The sequence below is a fragment of the Cnephaeus nilssonii genome (assembly GCF_951640355.1).
Source record: "Cnephaeus nilssonii genome assembly, chromosome: 17".
Taxonomy (NCBI): Eukaryota; Metazoa; Chordata; class Mammalia; order Chiroptera; family Vespertilionidae; genus Cnephaeus; species Cnephaeus nilssonii.
In genome coordinates, this window is record NC_137088.1 from 434587 (window position 1) to 455613 (window position 21027).

General features: G+C 45.1%; 1 protein-coding gene across 2 annotated transcripts in view; it reads right to left on the minus strand.

The window, feature by feature from the left end:
• The window catches only part of SETD2 (SET domain containing 2, histone lysine methyltransferase), a 76473-nt gene that overhangs the window by 9857 nt on the left and 45589 nt on the right, over positions 1-21027 (minus strand). For both annotated transcript variants that reach the window (XM_079794373.1, XM_079794374.1), the window contains 4 exons: positions 9608-9656; positions 6762-6945; positions 4628-5297; positions 648-776 (listed from right to left, as the gene is read on the minus strand). In XM_079794373.1, the coding sequence (XP_079650499.1) occupies positions 648-776; positions 4628-5297; positions 6762-6945; positions 9608-9656 (1032 nt within the window). The remainder of the gene's footprint in view (positions 1-647; positions 777-4627; positions 5298-6761; positions 6946-9607; positions 9657-21027) is intronic.

The window sequence follows — 21027 nt, forward strand, 5'->3', positions numbered from 1 at the left end:
TTAATCCTTCCCCCCCTGGGAATGATTCTTTCCCCCAAACTCTTCCTCTGTACCTCTCACGTATCATTCATCATGATCCTCAACTCTGAAAATGTTAACTTCTAATCACAGGAACGCAATGTTGTATTTGTATTAAAAATACCGAGGAGGGCCCAACGCATACCAAGCCCTGGCACTCCTGCTGAGTGCACTGACTTCCTCCTCAGCCACTTCCCCGTCTGCAGCACCAGCACTCGCCCGGTCGTCCAAGAGCCTTCTTCAGAACTGCTGTTCTGATCATGTGACTCCGTTAGTTTCTCAACTGCTTCCCAGACCCGCTTCCTATTTCCCATTTCACCCCAAAACAACGCGCCATCAAGGTTTCACCATATCCTTCTACACACGGTGAACACCAAGAGCTGCCCTCAGTACACACTGCACAGCACGTATGCCGAAGTACAGCATTCAGTTCTACACTGTACTCATTAGTCCATGATGTCTAGGATAGTGTCCTACAGCATCACAAATAACAGCTGGTCTAAACAAGTATTACTTCGGAAATTCATAGCAAAGTATAAAAAGATAAGATCAGTCCGTTTAAATTACAAATTAAGAAAATAAGAGCCAACCCAAACAAGGAGCGTTGTGTCAGCCGGGAGATTTCTTACCGGCTGCACGGGCGGAGGCTGCCCTGGCGCCACGACCGTCGCCACGGCTGCGGCCGGCTGGACCACCACGCCTGGCGCTGAGAAGATCTGCGGCCCCTGGATGTACTGCAGACTCGGCTGGGCATAGCTCTAGAAGAGGAATGCAGACACTCAGGAGGTGCCTTCTTCGCTCCAATGAAGCAGCAGTTAGCATCCATGCCGGCACCACCTTCCACCTGGCGGTCTAGTGCCAACAAGTAAAGGGACGGCGAACACTTCCCAGGGTTCCAAGGGATCTACCCAAACCAGCTGCCAATCATATGCGACAGCCAGAGCCCAAACCAACATCAGCAATAAAGGGGAACACCGGTTTACAGTATCACTGAAATAACACAAAGATGCACTTGTGAGATATGTTCAAACAGCACGTGCCTGTCCAATCTCTCCATTGGCTGCGGGGAAAGCTGCAGGAAATGACTGTCCCCTTCAGGCGACTGAAATTACACAAAAGCTAACTCCGCAAACATACATATAAATACAGTCCTGAAATATCTTCAAGCTCGGCTGGTGTGTTCAGATATTTCTGACTAATATCTTTGAGCGTCGACCTATGAACTGGGAAGTCACGGTTCGATTCCCTATCAGGGCTACAGGCTCGATCCCCAAGAGGGGGTGTGCAGGAGGCAGCTCTCTCACCATTGGTGTTTCTACTTCTCCCTCAGCTTCCTTTCTGAAATCATAAAAATATATTATTAAAAGAAAAAAGAAATATTTTCAAAATGTGATTTACAATGGAAGTTACAAAAGGAAACTAAGGTCCAATATGTTATAGAGGCAAAAACGTAATTGTTGTGCCCCCACGACTAGAGGGGAAAAAATAACTATTACTTTACATCTGAGTCACCTGACTTTATAATATTAAAAATTATAGTCTAAGTACTCAATTTTTTAAAGATGTGATTCAGTATAACTTTGAAAGGTCACTCATTAATGCCACAAAACCACTATAAATCATGTGACCTCAGTTAAAATTGAGCTTTTTACGTTTAATAAGCAACTGTGACAAAAAAGTGACATGGTCACCTTCTGATAACACATCTACTTCAAATGCCAAAAACACTGCGTATGCGCACACGCAGATTTGTATCGTGTCAATAACCCTCCACTGTCAAGGTCATCGTATCTATGCACTCAGCACCCACCCTGTTATGGCCGATACGAGGCTTGAATGACCGACCTGAAGGCTCCCTCCTGGAGGTCAGATCTTTAGGCCACACAAAGGTCGATGACCTGGACTGGCTGCACTTGACAGCTCACTAATGTCAGTTTTCTCGCAGTGTTATTGTGGTAACTGAGTAGTAACTAGAATTAAACCTTCAAGGTAAATGGTGCTCTAAACCTATCATTATTAACTCATCATCTCATGCAAACCTCAACCACTCTGCTCATTCTGCTCATGTTACAGACAGGAAAACTACAACTGAAGAATCCCAGTGCCTGTCTTCAGGACACACAATGAATAATGGATTAAGACTCAAAACACACACTCACACATGCTCTACGCCTCATTACCCAAAGCCCAACATCCCCTCTGCTCAGCGAATCTCAGGGAAGGGAAGGACGGTCTGAATCACCCCGTCCGTCCATCCGCTCCTCAGCACACCCGGAGCGGGTGAGGGGTCAATAGATGACTGTTTGGCAGGAACAGGCTGGGAAGCAGGAAACAAGTCCAACAGCGATACTCGAGCCGTAGGCTCTTTCTGACTAACCCCAGAGAAGGCTGCTCACTGGGCGGGAAACCCAGATTCTACTCTTTAGGAACCACCAGGTGGTCAGTGGGCATTCTGCGGAGGCGTCGCTGAAGGACTCTCGTGGCGGGTGCTGACCTGCAGCACCCAGGTTAGGACACACTCCAGACAGGAACGGGATGGACGCGGACATCTCCTTTGATCTGTGATGTGTATTCTCAGGGAAAAACTCAAAAACAATGTCTTGGTCCAAGAAAGAATAGGGCAAGACAGAAGTTAGGATCTAAGAAACTTGTTTAAGGTCCCTAAACATTATGGAAAATCAATACCTAATAACCAATAATGAACATTTTCTTACTACCCTTATTTAAGCACTTTAGCTTTCATTTTAAGCCAAACATGAAAGAAAAAAATACACAAAAGTATAAGAATGTTCAGTGCAGTGTTGTTTATAACTAGAGGCCTGATGCACGAAATTCGTGCAAGGGGCTCAGCCCTCCCAAACCCTCCCAGCCCCGCCTGGCCCTCGCAATCCCGGCTTCATCTGGACGGTGGTTCTGCTGTTCGGTCTAATTAGCGCATTAGCTCTTTATACATAGGATTATGAAAAAGAGCTTTCAACTTAAATGGCTGCCCCAGAAAAATAGATGGAAAATGACCTTATAAGCAGACGGGATATTATATAGCCATTGAAATGTATGTGTATACATATGTGTGTATGTATGTAATATACATACAAAAAAATTCAAAATTAGAAAAAGTAGTTAAGAATCATGTTAAGTAGAAAAAATGGGATAAAAAACTTTAGATCTTTAAAGTTACAAATAGATAAAAATATATAATCGTGAGCAAAGAGATCATAAAAATGAAACTAGTTAATACAGTTAAGGTTTCAGGAATTAAAGCAGGACATTTTTGTCACAGCTTTTCCAACACAATTTTGATACAGCTTCAGCTCAGTTAACACTAGCAGAAGCAAACATCACTGGTCAGTACGAAATCCTGTGCAGGAAACATCCGGGATCTGCTATCCACATTTCACCTTTAGGGACGATGAAGAGTGATGGGGGGAGACAGCTAGACATAGGAATGGGGTAAGAATGATGCTTTATACAAGCTCCTTTTAATTTTAATTCTTAAAATGTATCACTTTGTTTTATAAGAAAAAGAAATGATTTAGAAACGAAAAATAATACATTTTGAAACATGAAGTCAGTACACTTAGTTTCTAAACTTAGTACTGTTTCCTACCACAGTAATATCCTCAGACTCAGTGCATGAGTCACTGTGGCAAACTTCGTGTGATACCCATGTAGGGCTACAGGAAAAACATACAAGGTGGGTCTAGAAGAAGAAAGGGCAAGCCATGTCCTCATTCAATCATCAGGACAGAGGGTCTCCTTCCAGAGATACAGGTGAATAAACTGTGTATAAGTCACTGCCTATAAACAAAAGGAGAGGAGAAATCCAGAAGTCATTCTCATCCTGGCCAGTGGCTCAGTGGTTAGAGCGCCGGCCCATGCACCAAAGGGTGGCGGTTTCGACTCCGGGTCAAGGCTCGGACGTAGGTTCCATCCCTGGCCCCAGTTGGGGCTTGTGCAAGAGACAACCAGCCAGCGGCTCAGTGGCTGAGCGTCGACCTATGAACCAGGAAGGCGCCGTTTGATTCCCGGTCAGGGCACATGCCTGGGTTGCGGGCTCGATCCCCGGTGTGGGGCATGCAGGAGGCAGCCGATCAATGATTCTCTCTCATCGTTAATTATTTCTCTCCCTCTCTGAAAATAAAATAAAATAAAAGGAAGCAATGGGAAAAATATCCTTGGTGAGGATTAAGAAAGGCACCTCCCTCTCTCATGTGCTTTGGGGGAGGCCAGCTGGCATGCTGTAAGCAGCCCTACTGAGAGGCCCAGGTGGTGGTAAGGAACCCAGGCCAGTCAACAATGAGGTGAGTGAGCTTGGAAGTGACTCTTGCACCCCAGCGGGTCCTCAGATGACGACAGCCCCGGTTAATGTAAATTCATGGGAGATTCAGAGCCAGAGTCACCCTGCCCAGCTGCTCCTGAATCCCTGACCACAGAAACTGTAAGATATTACTTGTTGTCTTACGCGGCTAAGTTTTAGAGTAATTTGTTATGCAGTACATAATTAGTATTGGTCAATATATAAAAGTGATCAATGTCAGGATTTCCCCGTCTATCAGTTTAACATCCCATAAACAAACGGTAAGACAAGAGCGGTTCCAACGTTAGTCACCTGTACAATTGGTGGCGTTGTCTGTGAGTAGGGTGACGTCACGCCATAGACAGTTGGACAAGTCTGTCCTTGGTAGTAGATGGTTGGCTGCGACTGTGCGGGCGTCGAGTAGGGCTGCTGCACACTGACAGGCTGTTGGTTTGAATCCCAAACGCCGTAATTCTGTCCCTGGACTGGGCCTGCGGCCGGCACTGGCAAGACGGTGACGCTGGAGTCTTGGTGTACCACACCTTCACTCTGGGCCACGTACTGTGAACTGGACACTTCCACAGGGGCTGTCACATGTGGCGGCACCGGCACCGGCGGAGGGGTAGCCAGGGGCTCTGCAGAGTGTCCCACCAGGGGCTGAGCATGATCGTAGGGAGCAGGGGAGCACACAGGGTCCAGGCTGGGGGTGGGGAGGAGCACCTTCCCAGCATTGGGGTTGCTGGGGTCCACATAGGCCTGCATGGGGTACCCTGGCGGGTAGCCGGCAAAGGGGTGGTGAGGGGCACTGTAGCCGAGAGAGTCATAGGGCAGCGGAGACGCGATGCCCAGGTTCTGCATCTGCTGCTGTTGCTTCTGAGCCTCCCGCTGAGCCACCTCTTGCTCAAACAACTTCCGACGCTCCTCCGTAGAAAGCTTATTGCGGTCTTTCCGTACTTTCTTTTTAGAAGTCGGTGTATCATATCTAGAAAGAAAACAGTAAGAGCATCACAAAATGTTGTTCCTAAATTATAGACACAATCAAAGCACTAAATGTTATGTCACTCAATACTCAATCATTAATTACACCAACTCCAATTTGGCAATGGTTAAAAATCACTCAAAATTACTTAAGGAGTCTTGCAAATAGAAGAGAAGCCCAAGGAAACAGACACATAGATGAAAAAGGTAAGTTTATCATTCTAAGCTTCTAGCTTTACAATTAAAGATACATATAGCATCCTAAATAGATGCTTCTTTATAGCTGGGGACAGATCTATAACCACACATTCTGAAATTAAAACAGAAATCAAAATACATTAATAAAAGATAAAGAATGACACGTTTGGCCACACACATTTATGACAAATACCAACAAAGGATGAACATGAACACATGAAAGAACAGAGTTATGTTCATATTCTCTTCTCTGTGCAACACCAAGGAGGACATGTTACTGCTAAGCTAGGAAGGAACTTCTTAAAACACAGTAAGCACTAACCAGCCATAAAGGAAACACAGTACAGGATATACTCAATCAAACCATAATGAACAAATTCTGTATGTCAGAAGTACAAAATGAGCCCAACACAAGGCATAAACTAGGGAAAAAATACTTGCAAAAATTATCAGTAAAACATAATTGTATTTAGAACGTAGTATATAAAAAACTAACAGCCCAGCCAGTGTCGCTCAGTGGTTGAGCATTGACCCATGACCCAAGAGGTCACTGGTTTGATTCCTGGGCAGGGCACGTGCCCAGGGCTGCCAGGAGGAGGCAGCCAATCATGGTCTCTTTCTCACTGATGTTTCCATTTTCCTACCGCTCTCCTACCTCTCTCTCTGAAATCAATAAAAACATATTAAAAACAAACAAAAAACCTCCCAATACTCAAAAGACAAATAATAAATGAACAAAACATGTAAAGAGGCTTCACAGAAGAGGAAACAGAAATGGCCAATAAATACACAAGGTGTCTCGTCTCTTTGGAAGTCAGGGGAATGTATTCTGTACCCAGACAGCCCCAAGTTAACAACCCTGACACGGCTAAGGGAATGCAATTCAGTCTTCCTAAGGAACTTCTCCGGATTACGTGTTTGAGTCCCTGGTGATGATCAGATCACCTTTCCCTACGAGCAGGACAGACAGGACCGAGCCGCGGGCACAGGGATCCATCAGCACTTGGACGAAAGCTCCGCACCCGCCGCCCCCCCCCTCCCCCCACCGCCCCCGCTTAGAGAACAAGGCTTTGGCTCCTCAAATAGGATTTGAATGTTTTCAAGGGAAACCACTCAAGCACCAAAAATCCATTCTTCGTCTTCACAGCTAATACTAACGCCAAGAGATGGTCTCCTATTTCCTGAGGTCTACACTCACCAAGAGGATGTGCTTATCCCACAAGCCCTTGGGGTCCAAACCAGGTGTGACCTGAGCACCTTCTGCACGTACCTGTCATCGGGCCTTTTGGTGCCTCGCTCATAGGCAGAGGAGGGCGGCGAGAGGGAGCCCCTTCGTTTCCTTTTCTCTTTATTTTGCGTTTGCTTGTCTGTGTCTCTCTCTCTTGACCGGTTAGGAGTCTTTGGGGCAGCAGTTTGATCTCTGAAGACAGTAGCATCCCTTCCTCGTTCAGTCACTAAGGGAAAAGGATTAAAAAACTTACTGGTAGCCGTTTCTCCATCGTGATGCACCAACCGTGTAATAAATTTCTACCCAACAAATGGATCCACGGACTCCTCCCGCCTCTGCTTCCTGAAAGCCTCTTCTGTGAGTGCCCTGTTCTACTTTCCCCACCGAAGTGTCGTCTGAGCCTTCAGCAGCTTTAGCAAGTTCTGTGGAACACAGCACGCAGGACGCTCCCATGACCTTTACAAGGCAGTCTGCTCGTCAGTTCAAATGTGAACGCCATCTACTGCCCCTGTAACTCTACATATCTGTAATTTGCAGAAGAGCAGCCTGGCAAAAAAACCTCAACAGGAAATGTCTATTTATTTATATACTTTTATTGATTTCAAAGAGGAAGGGAGAGGGAGGGAAAGAGAGATAGAAACATCCATGATGAGAGAGAATCATGGTGGATCGGCTGTCCCCTGCAAGTCCCCCACTGGGGATCGAGCCCACAAACCGGGCATGTGCCCTTGCCCGGAATCGAACCCGGGTCCTTTCAGTTCACAGGCCAACGCTCTACCCACTGAGCCAAACCGACTGGGGCAGGAAATGTCTCTTTAGTTAAAAAAAGGATTAACCCTTTGCACTCGCTTGCTTTTTTCTCGATTCCTTTATTCTAATGCTAACTGTGTCGAGTCACACTCGACATCCGAGTGCAAAAGATTAAACAACTTTTATTAAACCAATACAAGAATCTTTAGCCCTAGCCCGTTTTGCTCAGTGGATAGAGTGTCGCCTGCAGACTGAAAGGTCCCAGGTTCGATTCTGGTCAAGGGCATATGCCTGGGTTTTGGGCTCGATCCCCAGTAGGGGGGGTGGAGGGGCAGGAGGCAGCTGATCAATAATTCTCTCTCATCATTGATGTTTCTATCTCTGTCTCCCTCTCCCTTCCTCTCTGAAATCAATAATCCTATCTAACAATAGACAAATATGCAAATTGACCATACCTCTGACACGCCCACAAGCCACGCCCACCATCCAATCAGAGCGAGTATGCAAATTAACCCAAACCAAGATGGCTACAGCCACAGAGAGCAAGGTTTCCTAGGTAACAGAGGAAGCCAAGCTTTCCGCCTGTCCTTGCCAGGCCTAAGCCTCCACTCAAGCTACAAAGTTTCAGTTATAGAAGGTAAACAAATTCAAACAAATGGCGGCAGAATGGAGCTTGAGAGAGCAGGCCAGGGTTGCCGCCAGCAACAGGGGAAGCAAAGCTTTCCGCACACCCTGGCCAGGCCCAACTGCTTAAGGCAACAAAGTTTCAATTGTAACCCCAACACAAATGGCTGCGGGCCTCGGAGGGAGCCCCAGGCTTGGCTCCGCTCCAGGCTACAAAGTTTCAATTGTAGAAGGAAAATAAATTCCAGATACCAGGGCCTCCCCTTGGGTTGCCAGGGGGCGTGGCCGGCCTGCAAACCACCACAGGACTCTCGCTCAGGCCGCCCCACACCCCAAAGGAACCCCCACCTGATCCAGGATGCCCTTCAGGGCAAACCAGCTGGCCCCCACCCCTGTACCAGGCCTCCATCCTATCTAATAAAAGAGTAATATGCAGATTGATCATCACTGCAACACACAATATAGCTGCCCCCATGTGGTCAAAGATCCTGCCCCCATGTGGACACAATATGGCCACCACAGATGGCCAGCAGGAGAGGGCAGTTGGGAGGCACCTGGCCAGCAGGGGAGGGCAGTTGAGAAGGACCAGGCTTGCAAGGGAGGGCAGTTGGAGGTGATCAACCCTGTGGGAGAGGGCAGTTAGGGGTGACCAGGCCGGCAGAGGAGGGAAGTTGGGGGCAAAGAGGCTGGCAGCGGAGCGGTTAGGGGGTGATCAGGCTGGCAGGCAGAAGCGGTTAGGGGCAATCAGGAAGGCAGGCAGGCAAGCAGTTGGGAGCCAGCAGTCCTGGATTGTGAGAGGGATGTCCGACTGCCCGTTTAGGCCCGATCCCAGTGGGATCGGGCCTAAACGGGCAGTCGGACATCCCTTGAGGGGTCCCAGATTGGAGAGGGTACAGGCTGGGCTGAGGGACAACCCCCCTCCGTGCACGAATTTCGTGCACCGGGCCTCTAGTATATATATATACTTATATATAAAGAATGTCTGATCTAAAGGAACAAATGCATGGAAGAAAGACTACTAAAGGCCATGACTTCAAGAAAACCAACAACAAAGATAATACAAAGAGACATCTCCTTCGGCAAAAATTTACTAAGAAAGCATAAAATTAGCCCTAACTGGTTTGGCTCAGTGGACAGAGCGTCAGCCTGCGGACTGAAGGGTCCCAGGTTTGATTCCGGTCAAGGGAATGTACCTTGTTTGTGGGCACATCCCCAGTGGGGGGGTGTGCAGGAAGCAGCTGATAGATGTTTCTAACTCTCTATCTCTCTCCCTTCCTCTCTGTAAAAAAATCAATAAAGTATGTTTTTTAAAAAACCAAAGCAAAACAAACAAGACTAAAAAAGAAGAAGAAAGAAAAAAGCATAAAATTACAAGTTCACAAACCTTTACACCAAATAGTCCACTTACCTACATACTGTCTGGTTTCAAAAACAGAACTACTCAAGTTCTTACCAGTGACCTCTGCACATTCCAGAGAAGGTCTGGAAAGCTAGGAGGGTCCCCGAGCACTCACCTGCGCTCTCCTTTTCCGTCTGGCTTTTCTTTGGAATCCGATAGACCTCCTGCAAGAAAACACACCAGAGGAGGGCTGTCAGTGTGGGCTGGGAACGCTGACCTCTCGGAAGCACATGATTTTACACGGCAACAAAGTGGGAAGAAACAGGCTGGTGTTTCATTTCTCCCAAAATTTGACTTTTTCTGGCTTCACATAAGAATATATCCCAGTCCCTTAAGAGCAAGTGAAAAGACATAGCACAAGTCAAAACATTTAACATCTACAAGGCCTGTATAACCTCATTAGTCAATTCACACAGAGTAACAAGGCATTTTCCTTCTGATATAAACACACTTCCTGATAATTTCTGTATGCTTTCTACATATAAAGTTTAGTCGCCTATAGTTCCTCTATTGGGATTATTCCTAAGAACAATTCTGACATCTCACTCACCGCCCCTACTTAAAGAAGGAAGGTAAGTAGTAACCATATGAAAAACACTTAGACACATTATGTGTGTGAAGGTAATTCCTGCTATCTAGCATATTTTCCTATAAATGCAAAAGCAACTTGGCTAATGGCCAAATGTAGTACCTACTTTCATACTGCTGTCGTTTAAAAAGCAAAGATGACTGGCTGATGTTGCTCCGGCTGGATTCCCGGTCAAAGGCACATACCTGGGATGCAGATTCATCCCCAGCTTGGCCAGGATGCATACAGGAGGCAACCAATCAGTGTGCCCCTCTCACATCTCTCATATCTATGTCTGTCTGTCTGTCTGTCTCTGTCTCTCTCTCTGCCTCCCTTTCTTCCACTCTCTAAAAATCAATGGAAAAAATATCCTTGGGGAGGATTAAAAAAAAAGGAAAGCAACATTAGATCATTGAGAAAAGTGAAGTGTGTTTCGAGGCCTCACGATACCTTTCTTGCTACATGACTCTACGGCCCAGAACCAGTTCTGTTCTCCGACAGGTCCATCGAGTAGCTCCTGGGCACAACACTTCTTACTAGTCACTTTGTTAAGTGGGAAAACGACAAACCCACATATTCTCAATGGCACATCATATGATACCTTCTCTTTAGGGTAATCTCATAATATTGAACATAGCTATATGACCCGTAATCCCCTTTTTAAAGGAACTGTACTCCTAAAAAAACCCACCAAAGGACTCTCCCCACTCTGATGGTTGATTCTAGTAGTATTTGTAGGAAATGAGAAATAACCCACATTAACAGATGCACTATTAGATTGCCATTAACGTGACAAATGCGTACCACACGGACCAGAGATCTCTGAGCCGAGTCTCCACCTGGCCGCTCACGTAGACCATCCAGGAAACGCTTCTTGAATCTAAAACTGTGAGCATGGGCCCTAGGCAGCTGTATTTTAAGAAGCTCCCAGATGATTCTGGACCCTCGAGAAGGTTGAGAACCACTGGCCTCGTAGTAGCCGTCACTCACTGCTCACAAGAGAATCGGAGAGAACTACGAAGCAAGCATGCCTATCCTCAGCTCAGAGCCTCCGGCCCTCCTGGGCTGCTTCCGCTTGGAGAGGGCACAGCCCCACCTGCTCCTCTGCAGGGTGCCTGGAGCTGCCCGGCATCAGTCTGCCTGTGACTCTGAATCAGGGACAAAGGCAGGACAGAGCTGACACCCTTGGCTCTGTCTGCCTCCGCCTTCCCCTTCTCAGAGGGGTTACCAAACTTCGGAAAAAGCAAGAAAGCCGCTCATCAGCGCCTACCCACACTATAGGGGAAAAACAGGTATTCTACAAACGCTGGCATTCCAAAAGGTAGCATGCTTATTCATGAAAGGTGAGTAGAATAGATATATTAAGGGATGTCTGTGTTAACTAAGAATAACACAATCTTAACCTACTTAGTGTCTTTTGCATGAGGTCTTGGCATTACAAGCATTTATAGTCATTTATTACACAGATCTCAAGCTGGGGGCCCATTCTGTGGTGGCCATTAAGTACCAGAGGATACGCTCCTCAAAGACAGTCTATTATTTTAAAATGTATTTATTTATTTATTATTATTATTTTTTAGAGAGAGAGAAAAGGAGAGGGAGGGAGGGAGAGCGGGAGGGGGAGAGAGAGAGAGAGAGAGAGAGAGGGGGAGAGAGAGAGAGAGAGAGAGACACTGATCTATTGCCTCCCATATGAACCCTGACCAGGTATCAACCAGAAACCTGGGCATGTGCCCCAACTGGCAATCGAACCAGCAACTTTTCGGTGCATGGGATGACGCTCAATCAACTGAGCCACACCTGCCAGAGCTCAAAGATGTATTCTTCATTCCATTCAAAAGTCTATAGCAGCCGAAGCCGGTTTTGCTCAGTGGATAGAGCGTCGGCCTGCGGACTGAAGGGTCCCAGGTTCGATTCCGGTCGGGGGCACGTACGTTGGTTGCGGGCACATCCCCAGTGGGGGGTGTGCAGGAGGCAGCTGATCCGATGATTCTCTCTCATCGATGTTTCTCTCTCTCTCTCCCTTCCTCTCTGTAAAAAATCAATTAAAATATATATATTAAAAAAAAAAAAGTCTATAGCAACCACTAAGTAGGAAATGTATTCCGACATTCACAAAGTGGATGACCAGTGGCCAAGAGCAATTGATTATTAGTGTGTGCCCAACACCAGGGACAACAAGTTCTATCAATATACACCTAAGCACTTACAATTACTAGCTTGGTCCTCCTTTACATGTAGTCAAAATTGCATATAACATTTATTTTATTTTTTGTTAATCTTCACAGGAGGATATCTTCCATTGATTTTTTAGAGACAGTGGGGGGGGGGGGGCCACAGAAAAGAGAGAGAAACATCGACATGAGAGAGACACATCAATTGGTTGCCTCCTGCATGTACCCGGACCGGGGCCAGGAACTGACCCTGCAATGGAGGTTATGTGCCCTTGACCAGAACCAAACCTGAGACACTTCAGTCCTGGGCCGACACTATCCACTGAGCAAACTGGCTAGGGCATCGCATATAAAATTAAAAATGGAAACTCAGATTATTTACTTTAAAGCCCTGAAAATGCCACTCAGTTTTTCCAAAGTCCCACAATATTGAGAGCCGAGGAGGAAGCAGTCGTGTGAAAAGGCAGCAGTAATAGCAGCCTACAGGACTGGACGTCTGCTTGGAATAATGTCATACCAACAGGCTACTGAGTCCCCTGCAGAAAACATTCACCGGAGTCAGCTTCATTCACTTTAGCCCTTCCTTCGTGTAAAACCATTTACTTGTTACACACACACACTCAGACACTCATCGGCAGAGTCTGTGATTCCCTCTCTTAAACTGTATTACAAGCAGTGGGAGTAGGTTATCTCCTCAAGTCACAGAGGTCCTGAGATTTGACGGGGGAACAACTTAGAAGGTAACAGACAGGTGTGGAGGTTTCACAAAATCCCACACAGGTGAGGGTAGAGGAAGGGAGAGAGGGAAGCAGCAGCAGAGGACAATAGTTTTATTTATAAAACCTTGAGGAGATACTCTTCGACCTTCAGAGAGCTGGGCACTCAAGAAATGAAAGGTGGTAAGGTTCAGCTTTCGTTTTAAGCAACTCAGACAAATGGGCAAAAAATATGGACACAGTTCTTAAAACAATACGAATGTAAAGACATTCAACACTTCATGCATTAAGAGAAATGAAACTAAAACTACAATACTTCACTTTTGCCTATCAGTCTGACTAAAATAGTCACATAATAATTGTGTTGGTCAGGATGTGAATAGGTACTCGTATGCGTATACATTACTGATGAGAATAAGACTGGTAAAACTATGAAGAACAATTTGGCAATACCTATCAAAGTGACAAATAACACAGACTCTGACTCAGATTACTGGGTCAAAACGTATATTCCCATGTGTGAATGTGTTCAAAATGACTTAAAAGTTACTTGCTGCTAAGCTCAAGAAAGGAATCAACCAATAAATGGCCAAGATAACGGGCTGATTAATATGATTAACAGGAGACTAATTACTGCACAGCTATATAATGAAATGCCACGCACCTGTGAACACTGCATCCTTTACAGCCTGGGAGGATGCAATGTGTACAATACAGTAAATAAAGAGCAAGGAGCTATAGTGTTGCCAGCTTCAAAAACAAACAGCCTGTCTAGTGTGGTTCAGTGGATGAGCGCTGACCTATGAACCAGGTCCCGGTTTGATTCCCAGTCGGGGCCCAGGCCCAGGTTGCGGGCTCAATCCCTAGTAGGGGGGTGTGCAGGGGGTGGCCAATTAATGTTTCTCTCTCTCTCTCTTCCTTTATGAAATCAATAAAAATGTTGTAAAAAACAAACAACCCCCATACACATAATATGCGCAAATTCTCTCTGAAAGGTTAGCTAAGAAGCTGTTGCATTGGTTCCTCCAGGAAACAGGACATGGGGCAGGGGCAGAAACACGACATTTCACAATGTGCCTTTTGAATTTCCTATCATGGCCTGTAACGGCCTGTTTTAAAGGTTGATATAAACAGACAGACCTCTGTGCGCTGTGGCTATGGACACGGTCAAGGCCACCCCTGGGCTGTGAGGGCTCAGGCAAAGGCCTAAGGAACCGGCGCTCCCAAGGCGGCTTCTCCACGCTGTGCTGTTTGTCTCAGCCAGTGTCCTACCTCCAAAACTTGTCCTCCCCAACCTCCTCCTCCTCTTAACCACCTTGAAGAACCTCCCTCCGCAACGCTGTTTTTTCCCATACATGTGAAATGTGCGAGGCTTACAGTAGATCCTGAAGCACCAGGTGAACAGCCAACACAGGGCCCTGCTTTCAGACTCTCCCCAGCCCAGTAGTAAATGTGTATACGGAATCATGTGTTCAATATCAAGGTTATGACCACCTCAAGGTCACATTGATTAAATGCTTTTCCAATTTCAGACTTGTTTTTTAGACAAATTAATTTCAAACCTAAGATGTCCCCCCACACTTCAAATTTAACTCCTCTATAATGTTTCTAATTAAAACAAAAATCCCAGTGGCTTCATGTTTATTGTACCAGTCAACCCAGCACTGCAGTGAAGGCTAGGAGCTCTCCTGCTGCCCAAATCGCCCAGAAAACCCTTTGAGCTGGAGCTCATTCCTCTCCTGCCTGAGAGGCCGCTCGTATGCATGGACTCCTTGCCCCAGAAACCCCCCCACGTTTTGCACGCTCTGAAAAGCCCCTGAAGTTCAGCCCTGGGTCACAGCCTGAGAACTCTGCAACAATAAGGAAAAAAGCCACTTGAACAAAACATTCAAAGGACAGTTTCTATGCTTTCAGAATGAATGTGGACTTACTAGTTTTTAACTCAAAAGCAGACTAAGATAAACCTGAAAAGTATTCACCATAAATACATGAATTGCCTAGCAAAGATATAGAAATCACTATTTGCTGGATCAGAAAAATGAGTAGAAATATAGGATTTAAATCAAAAGACCTCTGTCAATTTCTATCTCATTTGTTTCCATTCACAGCTGATAAACAGGTGCCCTGGCGAAAGCCAAGAGACCGGAGAGAAACGACTCCTCCTTCACACAATGTGCACCGTGTGTCGGAATGCATCTGACCAGGACCGGGAAGGATGTCCTAAGAGCATATGAGGGGGTAGAGGCTTTTTCTGGGAGGAACAGGAATGGCTTTCCTGGGGAAAGGAGAAGAGACATCTGAACAAAAGGACGTGTTTTCAGGAACGAGGGAATGTGTGTTTACCTGTATATATGAACATCAGCAGCACAGGCCCACTGGTGGGCCAGACAGGCTGGAGGTGAGACCACATAAATAAATGAGGACTAGACTCTGCCATGACATGCAAGCCTCACTAAGAAAAATGAACCTAATTTTATAGTAAGGACCATTTAAATGTTCTAAACAGGACACTGACAGGAACACGCCTGGATTTCCCGAAAGGTCACTCTGCTACTCAATGCAGCAGACTGTTGGCACAGTCATTCACTATTATTAAGCGGTAACTTATTATTATAACCACTAGTATGACGGTCCAATAATAAAAGTCACTCTTACCACAGAGATTAAGAAATGGCCCTTGCCTCGAAGATCTCAGGGCCCAGTGAGGGGTAACGAGAATCTTACCAAATAACTTCAGTCCTCTGATGAGATTACTACCACGGCATAGAGTACCGGCAAGGACAGAGCACTGCAGAAGGTGAACTGCAACTGTAACTCTGAATAAAGGAAGAAGGAAGGAAGTAAACCTACTTTTGCCCCACCTGTATATCTGATGTGACTCTTACACTGAGTGTTTTAAGAGAAAATATTGGGCAAGAAGGTTAGATAAACATAGAAGTACCCCCCCTACTTATTTAGTTCCTGGTACACTTCCAGGCATTGTTCTTTTAGTAATGGGAGTTTCTGTGATGCTACTAGAGATTCCTATTATTGGTCACATGTGTGTTTTTAAAAAGATAACGCTACAGCATGAACCTATATAATAAAAGCATAATATGCAAATGGAACAGAAGGTAAAACCAGTCGCTATGACATGCACTGACCACCAGGAGGCAGATGCTCAACACAGGAGCTGCCCCCTGGTCAGTGCGCTCCCACAGGGGGAGTGCCACTCAGCCAGAAGCCGGGCTCACGGGCTGGTGAGTGTGGTGGTGGTGGCAGAGCCTCTCCCCCCTCTGCTGGAGGCAGTTGGTAAGGAGCGAGGGGTCCCGGACGGCGAGAGCCCAGGACTGCAAGAGGGATGTCTGACTGCCGGCTTAGGGCCCCTCCCCACCAGGGGTCCCGACGCAGGCCGGGCTGAGGGGCCTACCCCCAGTGCACTAATCTCGTGCACCGGGCCTCTAGGAAAAGGTAATATAAAGGGGGAAAAGAATGGGAGCAAGAAGGACAAACAGGAGGCTGTTAAAATAGTCCTAAGAAAGGACAAGAACCTAAATTAAAAATGGCAAAAGGAGACGATATGACCTATTTCACGTGTATGACAAAGAAAACTCAGGTGACCCAAGATATACCACCTTTAAGGGATAGGCAGAACAGGAACATCGGTGAGAGCCACAGAAGGAAGCGCAGCTGCCTCGGGAGAGGCGTGGTGTCAGATTAACAGAAGGAAAGGCAAGAGAAACGATAGAGGTCAAGTACTCCATGTATACACACTCTCCTTTTTACATGGATGCACATAAAAACATACACATGTATGTATTTTTTGCAGTCTGCTGACAACTCCTACAAAGTGATGTCCCAGTAGCAATGACTTCAAGGACAATTTAAGCACTGGATAAATAATGGAACTAATGGACAATTCACTGAATAAAAACAAGAATCCATGAGTCTCAAATGATATTATCAATGAATAAAGAACTAAATGGGAGAGCAGGGGAAGCTCTTGCTTACAAAAGAATGCCAGCCAAAAAACAAAGAAGTAACCATCACAATTACGTGATTCAGGCAAATTCACTGGGTGGTGAAACTAATGGATAAATGTGATGGAAAAACAGAGTATTTACGTATTTCCGAAGGTGCTTCTAAGTGACTCTCTTTCATTACAAAGGGACAAACAGAACTTTACGCTGGAGGGCCCTGGCAGACCCACTTCAACCAAGCAACCCACGTTGACAATGCCAGGAACTGACAAATCAACATTGGGTGACGGACACTCCCGTATCCTGACCAAAAATGTATAACCCGAACCCAAACCAAAGAAAACCTAACAGGCCAGAGTTGAGAAATATTCTAAGAAATTGAAAAGTATTAAAAAATGTGAAGTTTATAAAAGAAAGACTGAGGGACTATTCCCAATTAAAGGATATTAAAGTCATACAATTCAATGTAACTATTGATCTCAGGTTAGATTCCGGAACAGGAATTCTTTTTCTTTTTCTTTACTTTTTTGCTATAGAGAACATTATATGCACAACTAGCAAAATTTGAGTGTGGTCTGTTGATTAAAGAATAGTACTGTGTCACTGTAACCTGCTGATTTTGAAATGTCACTGAAGTCATGTAGCAGAATGCCCTCGTTTTTATGAAATACACACAAACATCAAGGGGCAGCAGGTGTCCATCTGTAAAACTTACCTCTTTAGAAGTTAAAATTTTAAAGAAAAAATGATATGACAAATTTGGTAAAATGTTAAATTGAGGGATCTGGGTGAAGGGCTTAAAAATTTTTTAAGCTAAAAAAAAAAAAAGGAGTCCTAGCTGGTTTGGCTCAGTGGATAGTGTCGGCCTGTGGACTGAAGGGTCCCAGGTTCGATTCCGGTCAAGGGCACATGCCCGGGTTGTGGGCTCGACCCCCAGTAGGGGATGTGCAGGAGGCAGCCAATCAATGAGTTACTCTCATCATTGATGTTTCTATCTCTCTCTCCCTTCCCTTTCCTCTCTAAAAACAATAAAAATATATTTAAAAAATAAAATAAAATGTATAGATCTAATTCTTTAAAAATAAATTTTAAGCTGAGTTTTTTTTTCCTGCCTTTGTCACTAAAATGTGTATTACATGCAGAATACATATACAAGGATATGCCTGCAGTTTTCCTGTATGTCTAAAATTACAAGAACATCTCAGAAGGAAAATTTGTATTTTTAAAATGATTATATATAAAACTAAATTACACCAACTTATCTATATTCAAAAATTCTCATTTCCAACGAACTTGGTCATTGGCCTGAAGGAAAACCAATATTCCTGAAAGGTCTCTTCCAGACCAGTAATCCTACCCTATGTAATAAAAGGCTAATATGCAAATAGACCGAATGAACAACCAGAACCGACAACCAGTCCCTATGACGTGCTGATCACCAGGGGGCGGAACATGGCGGGTGTTGGCCATGGCGGGATGGTGGAGCAGGTGAGCAAGGGGGGGCGGGGGGAGGGGGCAGACCATGGGGTGAGCCTCTGGTGATTCCTGAAGATTCTTTGCTCCCACACACCGTGGTCCTGCCCGGCAGCGCTCGCACCCACTGCTGGTGCCCGGCACAGTCAGCACGTGGGAGTGACAGTGGTGGGAGCGGGGCTGTCGGCAGACAAGGGACTGGGCGCTGCGGTGGGAGGGGCTGGCAGGGGCGTGGAGGATGGGCCAGGACCCGCCCCCGTGCCTACAACAGCCTCGAGACCCACAGTTCCTTTCAAGGTGCACAAATCCGTACATTGGGCCCCTAGTAATGTATATAGTCTCCCACTTCTCAGATAGTCTTACATCCAAATAAAGTAACTTTTCCTAAATAGTGTCAAGACTTTTTTAACTTCATGGTTATAAAAACATGATCATAATGTCTTTAGGGAAACAGAATTAAGAGCTCACCCCAAAGAATAAATTGTCAAAATGACTTCATTCAGTATCAGAATGCTTAGAGCAACCACATTCTGTACTTTATTGTTTAGATCAGTTGTTGGCAAACTTACTCTGCAAAGGACAAGACAGTAAATATTTTAGGCTTTGCTGGTCACCCAGGCTCTGAAGCAACTACTCAACTCTACCACTGCATGAAAAAGCAGCCACAAACAATATGCACACCAACAAACGTGGCTGTTAAAAACAAACAAACACACAAAAAACAAAAAGTTTATTTACAAAAACAGGCAGTGGAGCAGATTTGGCCAACCTGCAATTTAGATAAAGTATTCACCCAGTAATAACCAAAGGGACTACTAATAAGTTTAGGGCCACATTTACCTTTTGCCAAGGAACCAGTATCTCATAGAGTGTTCTCGGGGGCATTTATACATTTTAAAGATAAGGATAAGTAATACTGATCTTTATGAACATAGAATAATCTCTATCAAGGATTCTAAAATTTATTACAAAAATTCAGGGCACAAAATTTCATTTTGAAATGTTGCATTGCAGATTTCACAAAGAATATTAGTTACAGATCAAAATTCCAAGCAGTAACTCAAAACTTTTAGTTGGATAAGTCCATGTTATTTCTATAGTTTAATGCTTAAATTCCTAGAAAAATAATGTTTGTTGAGTTAAAGATACTATGTGGAAATAAAGATGAAAGATAAGAATGGCCATTAAGAAGAGTCCAACTTAGCACATGTTACAGAATGTTGTCCCTAAATCATCTAATCCAGGTGTAACCATAACTACCCAGAATTCATTTTACGGAGAGGCACATCCTGTAACCTACATATCTACGAGGAAGGCTCTGGAATCAATAGCCATCACAATCTCTTGGGTGTTTAATTGCAACTGAAGCTGCCAAATTCACAGGAACCTTACCTCTTTGTCTTACGATCCAAATGAAGGAAGATTTTCCAGTCAAGGTTATAGTTAATCACCACTTATAACCAGCTGTTTTGCCCTGTGAAGTCTAGGGTATATTTTCAGCATGAGGGGTGATGTACAACAACTCCTTTTGCGAACAGAAATACATGTACATGTCCCTGCTGAAAACGTAACCCAGCGAGTGTGCGTGTGAACGTGAAGGCATGCGCATGTGCAGCCATGTGCTAGAGGGTGTTCTCGTTCGGGTTTACAAGTCAGAACGTGTGAGCCTTGAGGAGCCAAGGCAGGCAGTGGTCCTGTGTATAGAGGCATAGAAAAAGCAGCTCACTTAATCCTTTCTCGCCAGGAGTCGGGATTTTCCCAGAACGACATCCATTGTCGGCAATGGACACACCAAAATAACGCCGGCGCCATGAGTTAACCACCTCTGTCCTCTTTTCACCTATTATATTTTTCATGCATCATCCAACTTCCCAACCTTCTTCCTGCTTCTTCACAGAATGCACGCTAGGTTCTCGTTTTTCTTCAGCACGAAGTTGAAAATGGAGTTGAGAAAAGGAGACACATGGTCAGCTGGTGATGTTAACAAGCTCCTTGCTGCCCTGAGAAGCTAGATGGAAATGGTTCAAGTTACAAGAGGGATCATCATCAGATCTGGGAGGACAAAGAGTAATTCATGAAGCTTCATTCCCTTCCCTCCCGCCCTCTCATTTGTTGATGATCCCTATAGTCTGCCTTCATAGCAAAACCAAGATTAAGGAATCTGAAGCAACTGCTTTCCATTCTTCACTCCATCCAGTGTGCAGGAGGCCAAGTGGGACTCACATCCAGCAATGTGAACGTGGCCCAGGTCAGGGAAGCTAGGAGTGGCTAACATAACCACAGTCTAAGACCAAGGCTTTTCAGTATGATCTTGGCATTAACATCAGCAACTAACATGGTGCTTGGCAACAGGTGCTTAATAACGATGGGTTGAATAAGACCTTTTCTTTTCTGCCAAGGTCTACTTTCTACTTGAACACATAGGTGGAAGTCAGACAGAAGTAGTTAACTCTTTCAATGCCGGGATAGCACGGATATACTGTATAGTCATCACATCAAGTCAATGTGTTTCTCTAAAATGTTCACATCACAGGTTCCTGACTTCAGAGTTCTTGCTAGATGCTAGCTAAAGAGTATGTTTTAAAGGCAACCATAATCAGTTTTGAAATTAGAACACTGTAAATGTTAATATAGAATAGATGAAT